The sequence below is a fragment of the Parambassis ranga genome, chromosome 4 (assembly GCF_900634625.1).
Source record: "Parambassis ranga chromosome 4, fParRan2.1, whole genome shotgun sequence".
NCBI classification, from domain to species: Eukaryota; Metazoa; Chordata; class Actinopteri; family Ambassidae; genus Parambassis; species Parambassis ranga.
In genome coordinates, this window is record NC_041025.1 from 10,511,218 (window position 1) to 10,527,828 (window position 16,611).

The window sequence follows — 16,611 nt, forward strand, 5'->3', positions numbered from 1 at the left end:
TATCAGTGACAGGGCTGAGAAATCATACATCCCCATAGATGCTCTGGTCTTTTCCTGCACTGTCATCAGATTCCTGGCTCTCCCCTGAGTGTTACCTCCTCATTCATATTCATGTCTGATCGCTGCCGAAGGGCTATTCTGCAGTGTGTGTGTGTGTGTGACTGTGTGTGTGAAGGCCGCAAGGCAAGGAAAACACTCACACACACTGTAAACAATCCTGGTTAATCTCGGTGGATGGATGAATTTTTGGAAAGAAATTGTGTTATAAATTTGATCCTGACTGTGAGATCATATTTAAAAATCACGCCCTGCAGAATTATGTTTTCCTCTTGTTTTCTTTTCCGGCTCAGCGAGCAGCTAATCAGCACTCATTAGAAACCATACAGATATCCATCAGCACAGGCTCTTTAACAGGCTGTCTCTGCACACCCCCACCACCAATGTGTGCTGGAGGGATTATCTAACAAGAGGACTGCAGCTCTCACACCCAGGGTCTTCCAGCCAGTTGCCATCTGACAGACAGGACAGCCTGACTTTTTACATGGCCAGTTGGGCCCAGCAAGACTCCTTTTTTCTATTATTCTCTCCACCTTTTCCACCCCAGTCTTTCCTCATGCTTGGTGATTTTGTATTCCTCCGTTCTAGGTCCTTAACACTGCAGTAAATGCATCCCTGATTGGTGGGATCTGTGTGTGCAGGTATCCAGGTTAAGTGGCCAACCACAGCTTCCCTGCAGAGAGCCCGATGCCTCCAGGCCACCTCACACAGTCATTTCTTAAGCACTATTTCCACACTAGCTTGCCATCTCTGCTGAGGCCTCCACCAGACTGTAATTAGAGCCAAATGGCTGGGAGCAGACCTGCTGATCTGCAGGTAAAATATAGTGTCAACTTTACTGCCTATTGTTATCACACCATAATTAAGGGTAATTTGTAGAAGATAAATTGAGATCATTCTTTATGTAGCTCTCGTATGAGGATGAATTAATAAATGTATTACCTGAGCTAGGTTGTTATGGTAACAAATATGAGCTTACATCCCAATCATCCTGGGATAATCCAAATATAATATTAGCAAAGCAAAATAAAAACACAGTATAGAAACCTTGACACCTTCTCATTTATGAACTACATCCTACATCCATGTTGCCTTATGAAGAAACAGGAAGTCATATCAAAATAAGGTAGCCACTAACACCGAAGTGTGTTCCCAACCCTTCACTGACTTAAAATGCAAAAACATGGAGGTATGTTTTCCTAACATTTTTTCCTAACATTTTTATATATGGTTTACAGACACAGCGGTCTGTCTCCTGTGGTCAGACTGTGGGTTAATGCTGTCATGATGTCCCAACAAACAGCAAAAAGCCTTTTTAAGAAGGCTTTTTGCTGAACAAGGCATAAACCCAGATTATGAAAGAACAATAAAACAATCCCTTATGCTCATTTCATAAAACAAGCTTATGGGGTAAGAGCTTAACAGGCACAGTGTGCTGTGGTCTTGCTGAGATGCAGGCAGATGAGTGATGGGTTTGTAATGGATTAATTGACGTCTAGCCGTCAGTAATCACGAATCATTATGTCACAACATATGCAGGTGCAGTTATGACCTTATTAGAGCTCATTTATCAGAGAGAGGTGCACTTTCACAGGTGTTTGAAACCGAGCCGTCATCCTGATGAGAGGCTCAGTAGTAAAGAGGAGAGGAGAACAACTCCAGAGTGACTTAAGCTCAACAGATGAGCCTCAATTCGCTAAATGTTTGAATCCAGATGACCCACAGATGCTTCAAAGCAGATTTAAAAACAATAGACAGATGTTGCGTGGAAGCGTCTGGGACGTGGTTATCACACCGGCTGAGTCCCCCCCCCTCGTCCCTTTAAATCGAGAAAAGATTTAGAGCTGTTTCTAAGTGCTTCCAAATCAGATAAAACAGACAGAGAAAATCAACTTCTCCATGTAAGTGTGCGCGGCTTTGTGAGGCTGATATGGACCAGAGAGGATTACTCTTGGATGGGAGGCTGGCTTTGGAAGGACTATGAAGATGGGAATATAGACTTTCCTGCTTCATAGGATCATGACAGACAAATAGTGGATGAGAGCCATTTGTGTGTGCCACGCAAAGATTCTTAAAAGGCGGAATAGCACAGAATTTCAGGGCTTATTTGGCTTTAAAAAGTTCAAATTAGAATTGTATGAGTTGGTGCTGTAAATCCAGGCTGAAACATTTCACTGCTTTAAACTTTGGAGATGTTTTTGATAAACTGTAGTCCATCAGTTCAATGAGTCATACATTAAAACAATAAAAACAAACCATCCAAGGTCTTTCTAAGTTTTGCAACTTTGCCCCACAACATGATAATTTAGCTTCAACAGCTTCTACTGTGATGAAAACCGCAGGATGAGTGAGGTGTGGACAGGATGGAGGATATACTGTTCAGACTTTTATGCAAACTGGTGTGTCAACTATCAACACAGCTGGTGAGAGTCCTTCAGATTGTTTAGCTGTACTAGCCTATGCTTGTAGCTACCGTATCTTTTTTTTCCCTTTTTTTATAGTGTTAAGGTGTATTCTGTCCTCTGACTATGAAAAATTGGAAAAAAATATTTACGATACACTGGATTAATATCATCACATGCGTTGTTAACATGTTTAATGGTGTATTTCTAAATTCTTTTTATTAAAAAATAAATGCAGAACAGATCAAGAAATTGTAAAAACCTTAGAGCAGAAACCTGGTGCTAGTCCATCAACAGGAAAATAGCTACAACAAGATATCATGCAATTCATTTGTGAGCTCTGGTGCACAGAGTCTGTGTGATGACTGTGAGGCTGCTGTAGGTTAGTGATATTCCCAGCCCCAGCCCTTTCCCTGGATGATAGTTAATTACCCTGGATAAATCCATTGGCAATTTGTCAGGCTGTTCCAGCGTTCAACCCTCCCATCCAAGACCAACCGCTTCCCTCTTCCCTTCTTCCTCATTCTAAGCTCATGTAATGAATCACTAATCACTCAGTCCCTTATGAACATCCCAGGCCTATTATCTCTTAATTACCCCATTCAAGAGGCATCGGCACAGGCCAGCAGGGGGCGTGCACTCAAATAAAAACATCATGCATGTAATGTGGATAACACTACAGAGGCTGAATGTGTGTGTGTGTGTGTGTGTGTGTGTGTGTGGTGTATTTACTGTCAGGTAGTGAATTATGTGTGTCACAGTGTTTTCTGTTCATGCCTCCCGGCAGCGGTGGTTTATGTACATAGAGCCAGAACTGGCTTGCTCTCAATCTCTGCTCGGTTCTGTGACCGGCGGGCTCCAAATGGTCCTCTTGTGGAGCATCGGGGCTGTGGCAGAAAATGAAGCCTCTAACTCACAGAGTCATTTGCAGATGTGACACTTGGGATTCGAAGCGAGTTGCCACAGAGCAAAGATAGAAATTGGAACTGGCAGCAGACATGAAATGGGGTCAGGGGATTTGTCCCTGACACACACACACATGCACACACACAGAGCACAAGAGTTTCCTGATTTACAAGGGTGGTCTGTGCAAACAAATGTGTCACAGATGAGCTGTTGATTGTGGATAAAAATTGTAATAAAAAGCCAGTTTGTTACTGTTAGTTGAGTAGATTCCGATTGGCTTCATGGTTCGGACAGAAGTTGTGGTCACATCAGTTGATGTGATGCACCAGACTTTGTAGGTGGTGTGTGAGGCAGGGAAAGAGAAAATTCCCATACTCACTTTTCCCCGTCTGAGAAAAGAGCAAAGAATGGCTTCAAGATCACACAGTTGTCGCTTATTTACATCAACTGAGTAAAACAAGAACCACTTTTTTCATAGCGTCCCAAACTGACAGGTGCCCCCTGCCAAGCACTCTTAATAGTTAAGGTTTTTGAATTTAATCTCACTAATTTCGACATATCCCTCCAAGGATCTTAAAGCTTAACTTTGGAAAAGAAAAAAGACCCTGTACAGCCCTTTTTGGAATCCTGGTGTCCGTTTTTTGTCACTCCTTTAGTGAAAGCCTGTCAAAAATGGTTAGCTTCTCCAGTGAAACTACTTCTTTGCATCTTAGCTCCCAGTCTTGCCCTGTGTCTGCACAATTTCTTTCTATCCTCTTGTTTCTCTCCTTTTGTTTAGATAAAGCGAGGGATTAGGAAAGATTTGCCCCCATAAAGCAGTGGTTTGATGGGCTTTTATCCCACCATGTTGCTAAAGCTGTGTAGCCCCTGGATTAGGCCCTGACAATAGGAACCCTTGTGCTGGGCCGCAGCCTGAGGGGCACAACCAAAGACCGGCTCTGAGAAAGAGGGAGGAAACAAACCTGCCAACCTCGATATGTCAAGTCTGCCAGAGAAACCGTTTAGAGGAGCGGCCCTGGTGTGCTGCATCTACAGGATCTTACAGGGGTAAACAAAAGAGGAAACAACTTGTGGTCAGCCATACACCAAGAGAAGAACTCTCTCTGATCTGTCATGATTATATTCTTTCTATGTAACACAAATTCACATTACAGTGTTGAATGAAATTGTCTGTTCACAGAAGGCAAGGACTACTACTACTGCAACTGATCTGACGTTTGAGGCTGCCTAACCTGCTGCTAACATGCCCACATCTCTGAGCTGCCAATTAGTTGCATAATGAGTAAAACAATGGAGGCGTCAGGCGCTGACAAAGTAAAACGTATACAGACCGTGTTTTATTTTTCTAATGTGATGGGTTTTAAGAGTGCAATGCTAAATAAGATAAATAACTGTACGCACCGTGCACTGTACACCAATAATTTGACTGCATGCAACCTGGACTGCACAAAACTGCTGTCCTAATGGTCTTCTGTGTGTGTTTGGAGATTGTGCATGGATACATTTTGAGGACATAGGCTCCTCTTTATGCTCAAAACGTTAAGCATAAAGTGAAGATAAAGGTAGTGACAGCAGACAGTTTTATATTTACAGCTTATTAAGCATGGCCAAAATAAACAACAAACACTCCTTAAACTGTTTGAACCTTTGGGAATGAGACTGAGAATGAGACTCCTCTGACACAGAGCAGAGGTATATCTGTGCACAGAAAAGGCCTGTGGAGCTCAGGATTGTCCATTTACTGCAGGTATCCAACACATTTGAGGACGGGCTTAAAGGTGAATGCCCAGCTAATACACAGCTGGAGGACTGCTAATGGCAAGTTGCTTTGTTACTCCAGTCACACAAGTCCCGTGGAAGCAGTCAATTTTAAACCATACATCAAAATGATTAATTTCACCCAAATGAGCACAAGCTAACCTTGACTAAGAGCATGTGCCGACCAGAGCAGCCCGTTTGAAACCTAATATATTCATGAAGTTAAAGAAAACCTAATGATAAAAGTTAATGGGCTCTGAAGGCTGAAGGCATCAACTTTCTCCTGGAGTTGATGTAAAACGCCACTTGGAAATATAGGGAGTCATTTGAGGAGTAAAATTACAAATGCTCATGCGTTATAAACCTGATTAAAAACCGAAGATGATTTATAAATCGCTGCAGCTTCCCTGGCTGAGCGTTGATTCGGGCTGAAAGTCCTGATGCAGGGATAAAGTTTTGAGGCGGGAGGATGATTGAGAGCAAAGACGATAACTCAGATCTGAGGAGAGGTTTTAACATGATAAAGCTTCAATGCAGCCAGAGTGCAGAGAACAATGAGTGCGCCAATAAAATCCAGGGAAATCTGAGATGAATTTGGGGTTTAGAAAGTTAGCCTGGAGCGAGCAACGCTCGGATCCTGAAGGTGATGATCAGGATGAGAAGTGGAGTGTGAAAATGGTAAATAAAGATGAGTGAACTGTTGGCATGCATTCAGCATAATCAGCATGAGTAGGCCACAGAACCACCTGCAGGTCTGCAAACAGAACCTTTTGAAGTTTGAACAGATCTGCATTGATTATTAATCAACTAACTAGATAACAGTGTTGATTTCTCACTTTTATATTGTTGTTATCTGTCTATTTTTACTGTTGGTCCTAATAATATTAAACTCAGAATTTGAATTTTGTCATTACAAATGACCTCTATAATACAGTAATGTCACATAGGCTACAATAAATTAGTTAGCACATTGAAATAAAACAAAATGTTAAAATTTACATTTAAGCATCCCAACTCCCAATTAAAAAGCCATGTGTTGACTAAACATTATCAGAACGTGATTTTAGTTATAAGTTAGTTATATTAGTTAAAGATCATTACAAAGATTTTGAGCTGAGGGTGCTCTCCATTCACTTTCAGTGAACAGAATTATGTAGTGACAATGAGGCTAAATCCAGCTAAAAGCTGTGGTGATTTCTGCTTGAGAATGTCAGAACCATTTACTGTTTATTACTTAAGGAAAAAAATACTTATTTTAAATTTAATAAGAATTGGTTGGTTTTATATGTACTATACTGTTATTGTGGGGGCAGTGAGGTCATTAAATATGGTGTACAGGACTCATGCCTTTGCCTTATTATGATGTGGTGCTTTAGGAATAATACAAAATTACTCTTAACAGCACAGATTATTGAAGTCTGGAATAACAGAATAAAACAGTGCTCTGTGGAATGACAAAAGTTCACCTCGGGGCCCTGCAGGTATATTTTACATTTTCATGGTCTGTCCACAATTTGTGTAAGATCCTAATTTAAAAAGCAGTGTGAGTTTATACTGTCCTCTTCATCCCTGCCTGGTGAGGAGGAGCGAGCTGCTGCTCCACTGGCCTATAATATCACTCTAATAGCAGGCCCTTTGACACTTGTATTAAAGCCCTCGGTCGTGCTGGACATCAGCCCGCATTACGTTGTGTTAAAAAAAAACAGAAAGAAGGAAGGAAAAAAGAAAAAGCTTATTTGAGGAAGAGCAGCTGAGAGGAATTCCTTCTCGCTTTAATTGCTTTAGAAACGGTTCCCACAAAGAGACACTGGCCAGATTTACCTCCAGTTTAAGTTCTTATTTCCATCGGTTCACAAGTTAATCCGATTTTTTTTTCTCCTCTGGACCCAAATGCTCTGCAGCAGCTATACAGGCCAAAAGAGAAGAAAACATTATTTCTGAAAAAAAACAAGTTCTATTAAACACATTAACGACAACTTGTGGCTAAAATATTGATTTGTTATTTTATCACACGTCATCTCAACGAAACTAAAATGAACTTTGAGCAGCACACTGACTGTATTGAGCAGTCTAAAGTTCTCAGATTGAATGTGACCTAAGATCAATTTTAGGATTTTAACCCCCTCTCAACTCCCCCCTCTCATGGAAAATTCAGCAAAATATGCAAGCTTTACATTAAAAGGCTACTTTCGCTGCCCTTAATTCCAGCCTAAACGGTTTTTCTTCGGAAGAAGAAATCTTTTCTAAAAAACCTTGAAGAAGAAGAGAGGGGCATTATTGTTTTAATCCTCTTACCAGCAGTCATTTTAAGACATTTTTGGAGGGTGAAATGGCGTCTTGTCTCCCCAATCCTAACCTAAATCCCTCGGGGCCGGGGAGCTGCTGGAGGCAGCGCAGCCCGCATCTCTCCATCTCAGCTGCATTCTCACCAAATAAAAACTGCAGCAGGAAAATAAAATTAAAGCGGCTGAATTAACCCGAAAGTCGCCGTGCTGCAGTCACTGCAAGAGAGTCATAAAAGGCCAGGATTTAGCAGCCATTTGCATATCATTTAATTAAGACCTGTGTGAGCGGGCTGAATAAATGAAAATCTGCTCTGACGTCTGTAAAGGCTGTCTAACAAATGACACCTTTAGATTTTAAATGCACATTTAGTGTGGATCTTTAAACTAAAGTTATTTAAAATTAATGTAAAAAAGAAGAAATATTTAGCTCTTATTTTGTAAGACATATTGGAGGTGGTCTAAACCTCATGAAATTCCAGGACTTGACTGTAATACTGTTAATATCATAGCAGTTAGAATGATTTTATTTAACTTGTTTTTCTGCGACCTCAATAAAACCAAAAACTAAAATGAAAAAATCAGACATAGTATAATACATGTCTGCGTAAAATAGGATAATATTAAGAAAGGGGAAAAAAGTCTTATTTTATCAAAACCAAGTGCAGCGGCAGCTCGGCAGCACCATCCAGAAACTGAGGAGCACCTACAGAGGCGGAGGAGGAGGAGGGAGGCGTGCGCTGTGCTGCTGAAGGAGACACAGGCATGTGATTGGCACAGAGACGGAGCGTCTGTGCGTTCCGGTGACCCCACCCGGAGCGCTTTAAAGGCCCACACATGGCAGCCCGGCATCCTCCCACAACCACAGACAGAAGAGCCACGGACACGGAGCGGACACGCCGGAATACTGTCAGGATATCAGAGCGAGTGAAACACTGAAGAAGTGAGAGGAAAGAAAGAGATGAAGTGCAGCGTGAGGATTTTAGAGAAACAGATCTGAAGAGCGAACACCGAACAGCTGCTGCTGGTGGAGGAGATATTTGGGTTCTTGACACAGAGAGGACAGAGGTAAGAAGTTCGCTGCATGTAACACTGTAAAAGTTACTCGATTTGTTTTAAAGCTGTAAACTGATTTTTACTTTCATCTTTGAGTTTGTTTTTTTCGGGAATATATTAAAAGAAAAACATCAAATATGGAAGCAAAGTGCAGACCATCCGAGCTCTCAGCAAAAAAAGTTCACTGAAGTGCAGATTACACAGATACACTTTAAACATTTAAAATCATTTTTTGTAAAGTGTTTTTTTTATATTTAATATTGCAGATTGTTAATCTAATACAGTTTAATTATTCCCCTTCATTTTCTGTGTAAATGGTTGAACGGACGCCAGAGCTCCGGCCCCAAGGCAGTCTTTAGTAAACGCGGTATAACTCATAAATCCACGGCAATTAGCATAATTAGGCTTAAATCAGAGCCCGAGGCATCGTGACATTGTCCTGGAAGAAGAGCATTATGCTGAATTTTTAAGCTGCAGATTTAAAAAAAAAATTCAAACAGATTACACCACTGCAGCCAGAGGCTCTTTGAGTAAAATAGCGTCATGAATCGGTCACATGTGATTTATTTATTTATTTTTTAAATAAATATTACTGCATTGGTCACGCGCTTTCTTCACGCGCGCGCGCACACACGGCGGCCCACCTTTCACGTGTCAGACCTGATGATAAATTAATAGCCCTGTACAGTTGAAAGCTATTTGCACCCACATTAAACAGGAGCCCAACTGGGGATCCTGCCTGCATATTTCACTGAAGACCTGTCACACGTCTCCGTCAGCCTGCAGGCGTCTGGAAGTGACCTGGGAGCCGCCACAGATTGAAATAAACGGTCCTCCGCTGCGGTCACAGTCCGCGGGAGCAAAGTAAATATTATTCCGCACCTTCTGTCAGTGCGGTCTGAGTACCTTCTGTCTGAGCGCCTGAACGACTAAAACTAAAACTAAAAAAAAAAAAAAGGTCTGCAAATGGTTAGAATATTTATTTCAAATTTGTTTTGCATTTACGGGCATCGGGAGTAATATTTTACATAGCCTATTATTATTATTATTATTGGTAATATCTGAATTGTATACCAATTTTTTTATTTTAAAAAGACAATACCAGCAAAGGGCTACACATAATATAAAAACAAAAATGAAAAGTTTAAATTTTTTCTTTAAACATTTTACTTTACTTAACAATTATGTAAATATTTCCAAGAGTTTATATCATAAAACAACCCTTAAGTTCAGTTGTACTCAATTTGAACTCTTGGAAATGACTATGACCTGGATGAATGAGAGCATCCACAGATATTTATGTAAATGTTTCGTTTTTTTGTTTTTGTGGGTGAACTGGCCTATTATTTGTTTTATGACTACCTCTGTTAACTACAAATTTCATATAGAAGCCTTTTTTTAAACCCTTTTTAAATAATGACACACTGTAGGTGGAAATTTTCTAATAGATCAGATTGTTCTCAGTCAAATCCTTGGTTTGAAATAACTTTGAGTTGTTATTATGGAGTATAAAATTAGAGAATCATTTTTTAGGTGCTTAGATTTCACCTGTTGCCATTTAAATCTTTCACTATATAGATTTCACTAATACAACAAAAAGCATTAAAGTCTTCGCTTGTTGTGAGCAGATTGTTTGTTAAAAAGTCCTGCCACTCACAGAAACGTTTCTTCTGCGCAGACAGCTCCGCCGCCATGCAGCACTACGGGGTGAACGGCTACTCTCTCCACGCCATGAACTCACTGAGCGCCATGTACAACCTTCACCAGCAGGCGGCGCAGCAGGCACAGCACGCACCTGACTACAGGCCCTCTGTGCATGCACTGACTCTCGCAGAGAGACTGGCTGGTAAGAATCAGTTGCTCATTTTCCTGTTTAGAACCCTCACTTCCCTCCACTGCCATCAAACCTGCCTGTATGACAGCAGCTGCATCACATGTTGATCACCTGACCTTTGACCCGTCCCTTAAATTAAACTGGTCATGTTTCTTGTTTCTCAACGGCTGCACATTTCAAGACATTATCCTTGAGGCTCGGTATGGATCCCAACACCGAAAGCAGCGGCGCAGTCGGACAGCCTTCACCGCCCAGCAGCTGGAGGCTCTGGAGAAAACCTTCCAGAAGACCCACTACCCTGATGTGGTGATGCGTGAGCGCCTGGCTATGTGCACCAACTTGCCCGAGGCCCGCGTGCAGGTAGAACCTTCAGGATGCAGCTCTACTGCCAGCCTGTTGTACACCAAGTTGTCATGTGTTATTAAAAGTCACATGCTGGCTCTAATCCTTTATCTAAACGTGTATCTGTCTGTCAGGTCTGGTTCAAGAACCGCAGGGCCAAGTTTCGTAAGAAGCAGCGCAGCCTGCAGAAGGAACAGCTCCAGAAGCAGAAGGACGCGTCTGGAACTGCTGAGGGTTCCACAGAGGACTCTAAGACTGACCTCACTACCACCACTAACACCACCACCACCACCACCACCACCCTGGTTCCTGAGGCCCGAACTCCCCCTCCTCCCTCCTCCTCTTCGTCCTGTCACTCAGAGACAGAGAGGCTGGCAGCAACACGACCGCAGCCTGGCGAGATGAGCGAGGAAGTGAACGTCACCTCCCCTGAGCCATCAGACAGCGAGTCAGCAGCAGAAGATAATGCTGACAGAGAGGAGGACGAAATGAGAGGGGAGACCAGGGGGAAACTCAGGGAGGAGGTGCAGGGGGAGGGGGGAGCACAGGCAGGAAGCAGCTCCCCATCCTGCAAAAGAATGAGCCCCACATCAGGTAAAAAAAATCCTAGATGTTTTATCAGAATCTAATCACATTGATGTATGGGATATTTGACAGAATCTGAGTAAATGCTCAAAATATTTCTGCTCTTTCCTCCATCAGACTCTCCCCTGAGCTCCCCCGCCTTGCCGTCCTCCAGCAGTGTAACCAACGGTCTGGTGCAGAGCAACTCCTACGCCTCGTCTCCTCTCAGTCTCTTCCGGCTGCAGGAGCAGTTTCGGCAGCACATGGCGGCCACCAACAACCTGGTGCACTACCCGTCCTTTGACATGAGCACACCATCCTCGCTGCCCTACCTGGGAATGAATGTCAACATGCCTTCACCACTGAGCTCGCTGCCCTGCCAGACCTACTACCAGACCCTGTCACAGGCACAGCAGGTGTGGAACAGCCCGCTGCTGCAGACGCCACCAGGCAGCCTCCCTGCGAGCCTGAACAGCAAGACGACCAGCATTGAGAACCTCCGTCTGAGAGCCAAGCAGCACGCAGCCTCACTGGGACTGGACACGCTCCCGAACTAAAGCTCAGGCTGCTCTCTGTTCGACCTCCATACGACAGACCCATAAGGCCCTGAGTACAGGAGTGAGTCTAGCTTCTTCACCACCTTCCTCTCACAACTTTGTCTATCCACTCAGACACACACCAAGTCTAAAAGATATGAGACTGCAATTAACCAGCCAGAGCTGTAATGATAAACACTAGAAACAAAGTATTTATAAACACATATAAGCCAGAAAAACATGCTTCAGAGCGATACTTTAGTTGGCCTCCCTCAGGGCATATCCTCCTCCACCTCATCACCGTCATGCTGCTGGGAGCAAACCAAACCACAAAGAACCCCTCTGCTGGACGGACTGGACTGAAAAATGAGATTATGACTCAATGGACTCCAGCACAACCACAAACATAAATGAGCCGGACTGCAGTCGTGAAGGAACGTGTGGTCTTGCTTGTGTTTGACTCCACTAAGTCAACATTACCACTCCAATGTTCCAATCACTACGACCTGAGCCTCCTCTCTGAAGTGTGGAGCAGTCCGTCTTCTTCCAGAGCAGATGTGAGACATTTAAAAAAAAATCTTTTAAGAACTCCTGAACTATGCATGCACCTTCACTGAAGCATGGCTTAAAGCCGAACACAGTCATCATGGCGATGGCAACAGAATAAAGATCTGTCAGTATAATCCCACATCCAACATTTTTTTTTTTTTTGCAGATGACTTCCTTGTTTAAAGTCACAGATTTTAGACTTAACCTGCCAGACTGAGCATATGTAAATACCCCTCAGTGTTTGCCTCCACCTGCCTGATGGTTAAAGAGTAACTCCATGTCTCCTTTTGTGTGAAGGATTTGAGAGGAAACATTCAATTTATTTTTCAATTGTGGCTCCAAGCAAAGGACCTAGCAGCAGCAAAGAAATGAAAAACAAGGAGAACCTGCAGATGAAGCACAGCAACAAATAAATACAATCCCCATGCAGCTGACATATATTTTTGTTTTCTCCGCTACCAGACTGAAGACGGTTACTACTTCCACTCAGCCAGAGGCTTCAGCAGTAAAACGCACACGGGCCAGTTCTGTATGTATTATATCACTGGACATGTATGTCTCAATTGTTTTAAATGTGAGTAATTTATCTGTTTAATGCAAGGGAATAAATCAAACTTAAGAATGACCTATGTTCAAAACTGGTGTGTTTTTGCTTCCCTGCACTTACACTACACCTACATTTTCCAAACTAAATCAGGAACATAACTGTAAAATAATTTAAAAACATTTGATCCACACAAGGAAGTGGTAAAGGTGTTCATGGATCCTGTTTACTTTTCAGAAGCAGACTGAAAGCCACACAGACAAATAAACACCTTGCAAATACAGCCCAGAATTTCTTACTGTGGAGGGAAATTTAGAATGAAACAGGGACAGGATTAGACTGCTGAATCGAGCAGGTCTTTGGCTGTCAGACAGGATGACATAAAACTGTACACACACACATACACACACTACTTTCCACCCTTTATGGTGAAAATTAAATTTTGGTTTTCTACGTTCTACTAACGACACCTTGATGATCCGTAAATAATTTAGACACAGGGGGTCTACCATCTGCAACTGTGAGGTTTACACACCACATAGGGGATAACCTGCCACTTGTTCACCCGGAGCTGAAGATCTAATTCTAAATGAAACGACTAGAGCACAGTGTCAGACTCTGGGGAGACTCCAAACCACTCACCCACCCTCTCTCTCTCTCTTTCTCTCGCTCTCTTTCTCTCTGCTCCCCTCCTCCCCCTCCCTGTCAGCCGAGGTTTGGCTGCACCGAAACAGAATGCTTCACCATAAGAAGATTACCTTTGGTTGGGATATCGATGGATTAAGTAAGAATAGAATGAGATAAAATAGGACTGAAAGGGTTTCTGGAGTCAGCAAAGTTCAGACACCTGTTTTTTTTTTTGCTGCTCTGTCCTGCTTCCTCACTCCATGACCATAAAGATGATATCGCTTTCTAACTGGAGAAAGGGATGTAAAAAGGGTTTAGAGCCAGGTTACAGCACATAAGAATAATTCTGGAAGCGGAAACATTATTCTTACCAACACCCTTGGGTTGTTTTCAGACATACTCCTTACATGTGTGGTCAATTTGTCATTAACATCTGTGTTTTTGTGCGTTTGTGAATGTAATATAGGTATAAGTTAATAGGAATGGTGTGTCGGTGTGTGTGTTAAGTGCATTGAGTGTGTCTATGGCAGCTAAGCCGCTGAAGGTTTCCAGGAGCTCTTTGATGTGTATCTGGGCAATGCGCTATTAGAGGGATTTTCCTAGTTGACAGCTCAGAGAATGTGTGGAGGAATTGCGATGCCAGCAGGCTAAAAGAATGCTGGAAACAGGATTAGGATCATATTCTGGCAGCTCCTGTCACTTCATCAATGGGCTAAGGTTTCCTCAGTGACAGCCCTCCTTCTCTGCCCGGCTAAAACCTTTAGTGGGACCATAAAAGGGGTGAGAGAGGGGAAAAAACAATGATTGAATGGTGTGCTATGATTTCTGTGCGGAGCTTGCTCTTAGGGCTTTGTGTTGGGAGGTCTGAGGGGGACTGCGTCGATGTGGAGGGAGGAGGAGGTCGTGGGGATGAGAAAAAGGGGGCTTTGGGGCGTAGGTTTTGAGGGGTGGGGGGTTGACTATGGTCTTGGTTTTTTTTTTTTTTTACTTCCAAATCCAAATAGAAGAGCATGTGCAGGGTTTTTACTCTAACGCTGGCAAACAGGGACCTCAGCCTGGTGTCCCCCAGGGGACGACAGCAGCAGCAGGTGAGAAGAAGGAAAGCTGTTTTAGGATTCACTTTGTTTAATCCCTGCCCGTCTTCACTGAAGGAGGTCTCCTTCACCTTCTGATGGCACAGCTACTCAGACATGAGGAAGAATTCCATGTACACTTGTAGGATCGTCTGAGGTAGCGGTGTATGTTCCAGTAGGCGATGTTGTTCCTACAGTCAACAACTTAATGAAAAATAACAAATTGGGTCACCCAATCATTGGGTGACATGTTGTACAGAATGGGTCCAAGACTTCAATGATGTTAGGTGGGGTGACACAATCTTCACAACTTGGTTAGGTTCAGAAAGTATCAACATATCCTGTTGCGACATCAAACATGTTACAAGTAAACCTCAACCAACAAGTTTCTCTGCCATTTTTTAGCAAATCAAGGGACAGGTCCTGCGTCTAACAGGAGATTTTATATGCACCAATTCACATGACCAAGGACCTGTCCTTTTAATCACCTTAAACACGTGCCTACTATTCTCATTTTCTGGTAATGGCAACTTGAGTTGAGTTTTCCTATGTATGTGGTGCATCAAATAGGTATTACATTATCAAATGGTGTTATAATTGCCTGATTCTTTAGATATGTTGTCCAGAACGGCGTACAAAAAACTTGTAGCAATTATAAAGTCTGAGAGCTTCTTCAATTTGAAACATTGATATTGTGAACAGCTGCATCAGTGTGTGTTCTAAGGCCTTTGGTACTTTCGAACCAGCACTTTCTACATCAGTCACATGTTCAATTGAGTCTTTCACACCTGAAGCTGAATATTTTGTGTGGACTTTGACGTTTCCTTGCTGGGCCTAAGGTGGTGTTGCAGAACAGCTGCACTTGCCCAGGCTTATAGGGTGGTCTCTGCCAGGCATCTTGGACCGATTGCCACCAGACAGCACCAGACACCTTCCCCCCCAAAGTGTAACTCCACACTTTGCTCACCCATGAGAAACAATACTTTCACAATACCACAGGAGTTTGATTGTTGGCGACAAGTTATATAATGCCAGGAATTACAGACTAGCATGCAAATGCTAAATCCTCCTCTCTTTCTCCTGAGAAGTGGATGAGACGGACTGTATCTGCAGGCTTCACTCTGGCTCCCCAGCTTTGTGCTACAGAGACGCTCTCCTTTCTCCCCCTGACTTGGGTGATAATCCTGACACGCACTGTCTGCATTTTTTACTGTATGTGTTTAAGCGCATTTGCAGAGCATTTATCTCTCCAATGTAAACCAATTTGGCTATAAGGGCCTTGGGCCAAGCAAGGCGCTGAGGGGAAGAAAGGAAAACTCAAACCTTGCAGATGTGTAGAGAAGGAAGGATGGGAGAGCTGGAGAGGATGCGGGGATGATGAACAACTGAATGCAGCAGAAAAAAAAGAGAGAGAGAAGGAAAGCGGAACCATAGGAGAAAAAGAGCGTCCCTTGTCCGAAGGGTAAGCTTCTGAAACTTGGGATAGGGGCATTTAAAGCCGATAGAACGTGGATCACTGAATTGTTGAGTCACAGAATCTGAGAAAATCATATGGAGCTCCCAGTTAATCCTGTCATAGTGAAATCTGTGGGCATACTTTGGGGATCCTAGCCCCATCTGAAGAAATTTGGAGGCTGCTGTATTGACAGAGCTGCTGTTTGATACCGCCTATACACCTGTATCAGCTGTCTGTTAATCTGCCTTCCCCTCCTCCCGCCACAGCATGTCGCCTCTGCTGGTAGTAACGGCTGATGAAATGGACCAAAGACCTAAAAGCTGCCAATCTTGCTGCTTCTTGATGCTGCCTGTAAGTGGCTCTGGTTGCAGGGCAAACTTGTCACTTTGATCATCTGAAAGGCAGGAGCCCCGCTGTGTCAGACATTACTACCTGCAATTCTGCAGAGCCATAAAGACTATGGGCTCCTTGGTCCCTGAAATGGGACATTAAGACAGAATCATCCTAGTTTAGTTGGGGTGATATCAAGGTGTTTTATTTGCTGGCACACAGGCAGGGTCTGAATGTGTTTGGATGGCTTTTAAAGTACCTGATCGTATAGCCTAAGGTTCCTGTAAATGAGGTG

The 16,611-nt window shown here is 43.1% G+C and overlaps 1 protein-coding gene across 1 annotated transcript; it reads left to right on the forward strand.

The window, feature by feature from the left end:
* Positions 1 to 8,413: 8,413 nt before the first annotated feature.
* On the forward strand, positions 8,414 to 11,758 carry LOC114434909 (diencephalon/mesencephalon homeobox protein 1-B-like). The gene is made up of 5 exons (XM_028404360.1): positions 8,414 to 8,473; positions 10,140 to 10,307; positions 10,477 to 10,655; positions 10,772 to 11,231; positions 11,340 to 11,758. Exons 2-5 carry the CDS (start codon positions 10,154 to 10,156, stop codon positions 11,756 to 11,758), a joined length of 1,212 nt encoding a protein of 403 aa, XP_028260161.1. The 5' UTR covers positions 8,414 to 8,473; positions 10,140 to 10,153.
* The last annotated feature ends 4,853 nt before the right edge of the window (positions 11,759 to 16,611 follow it).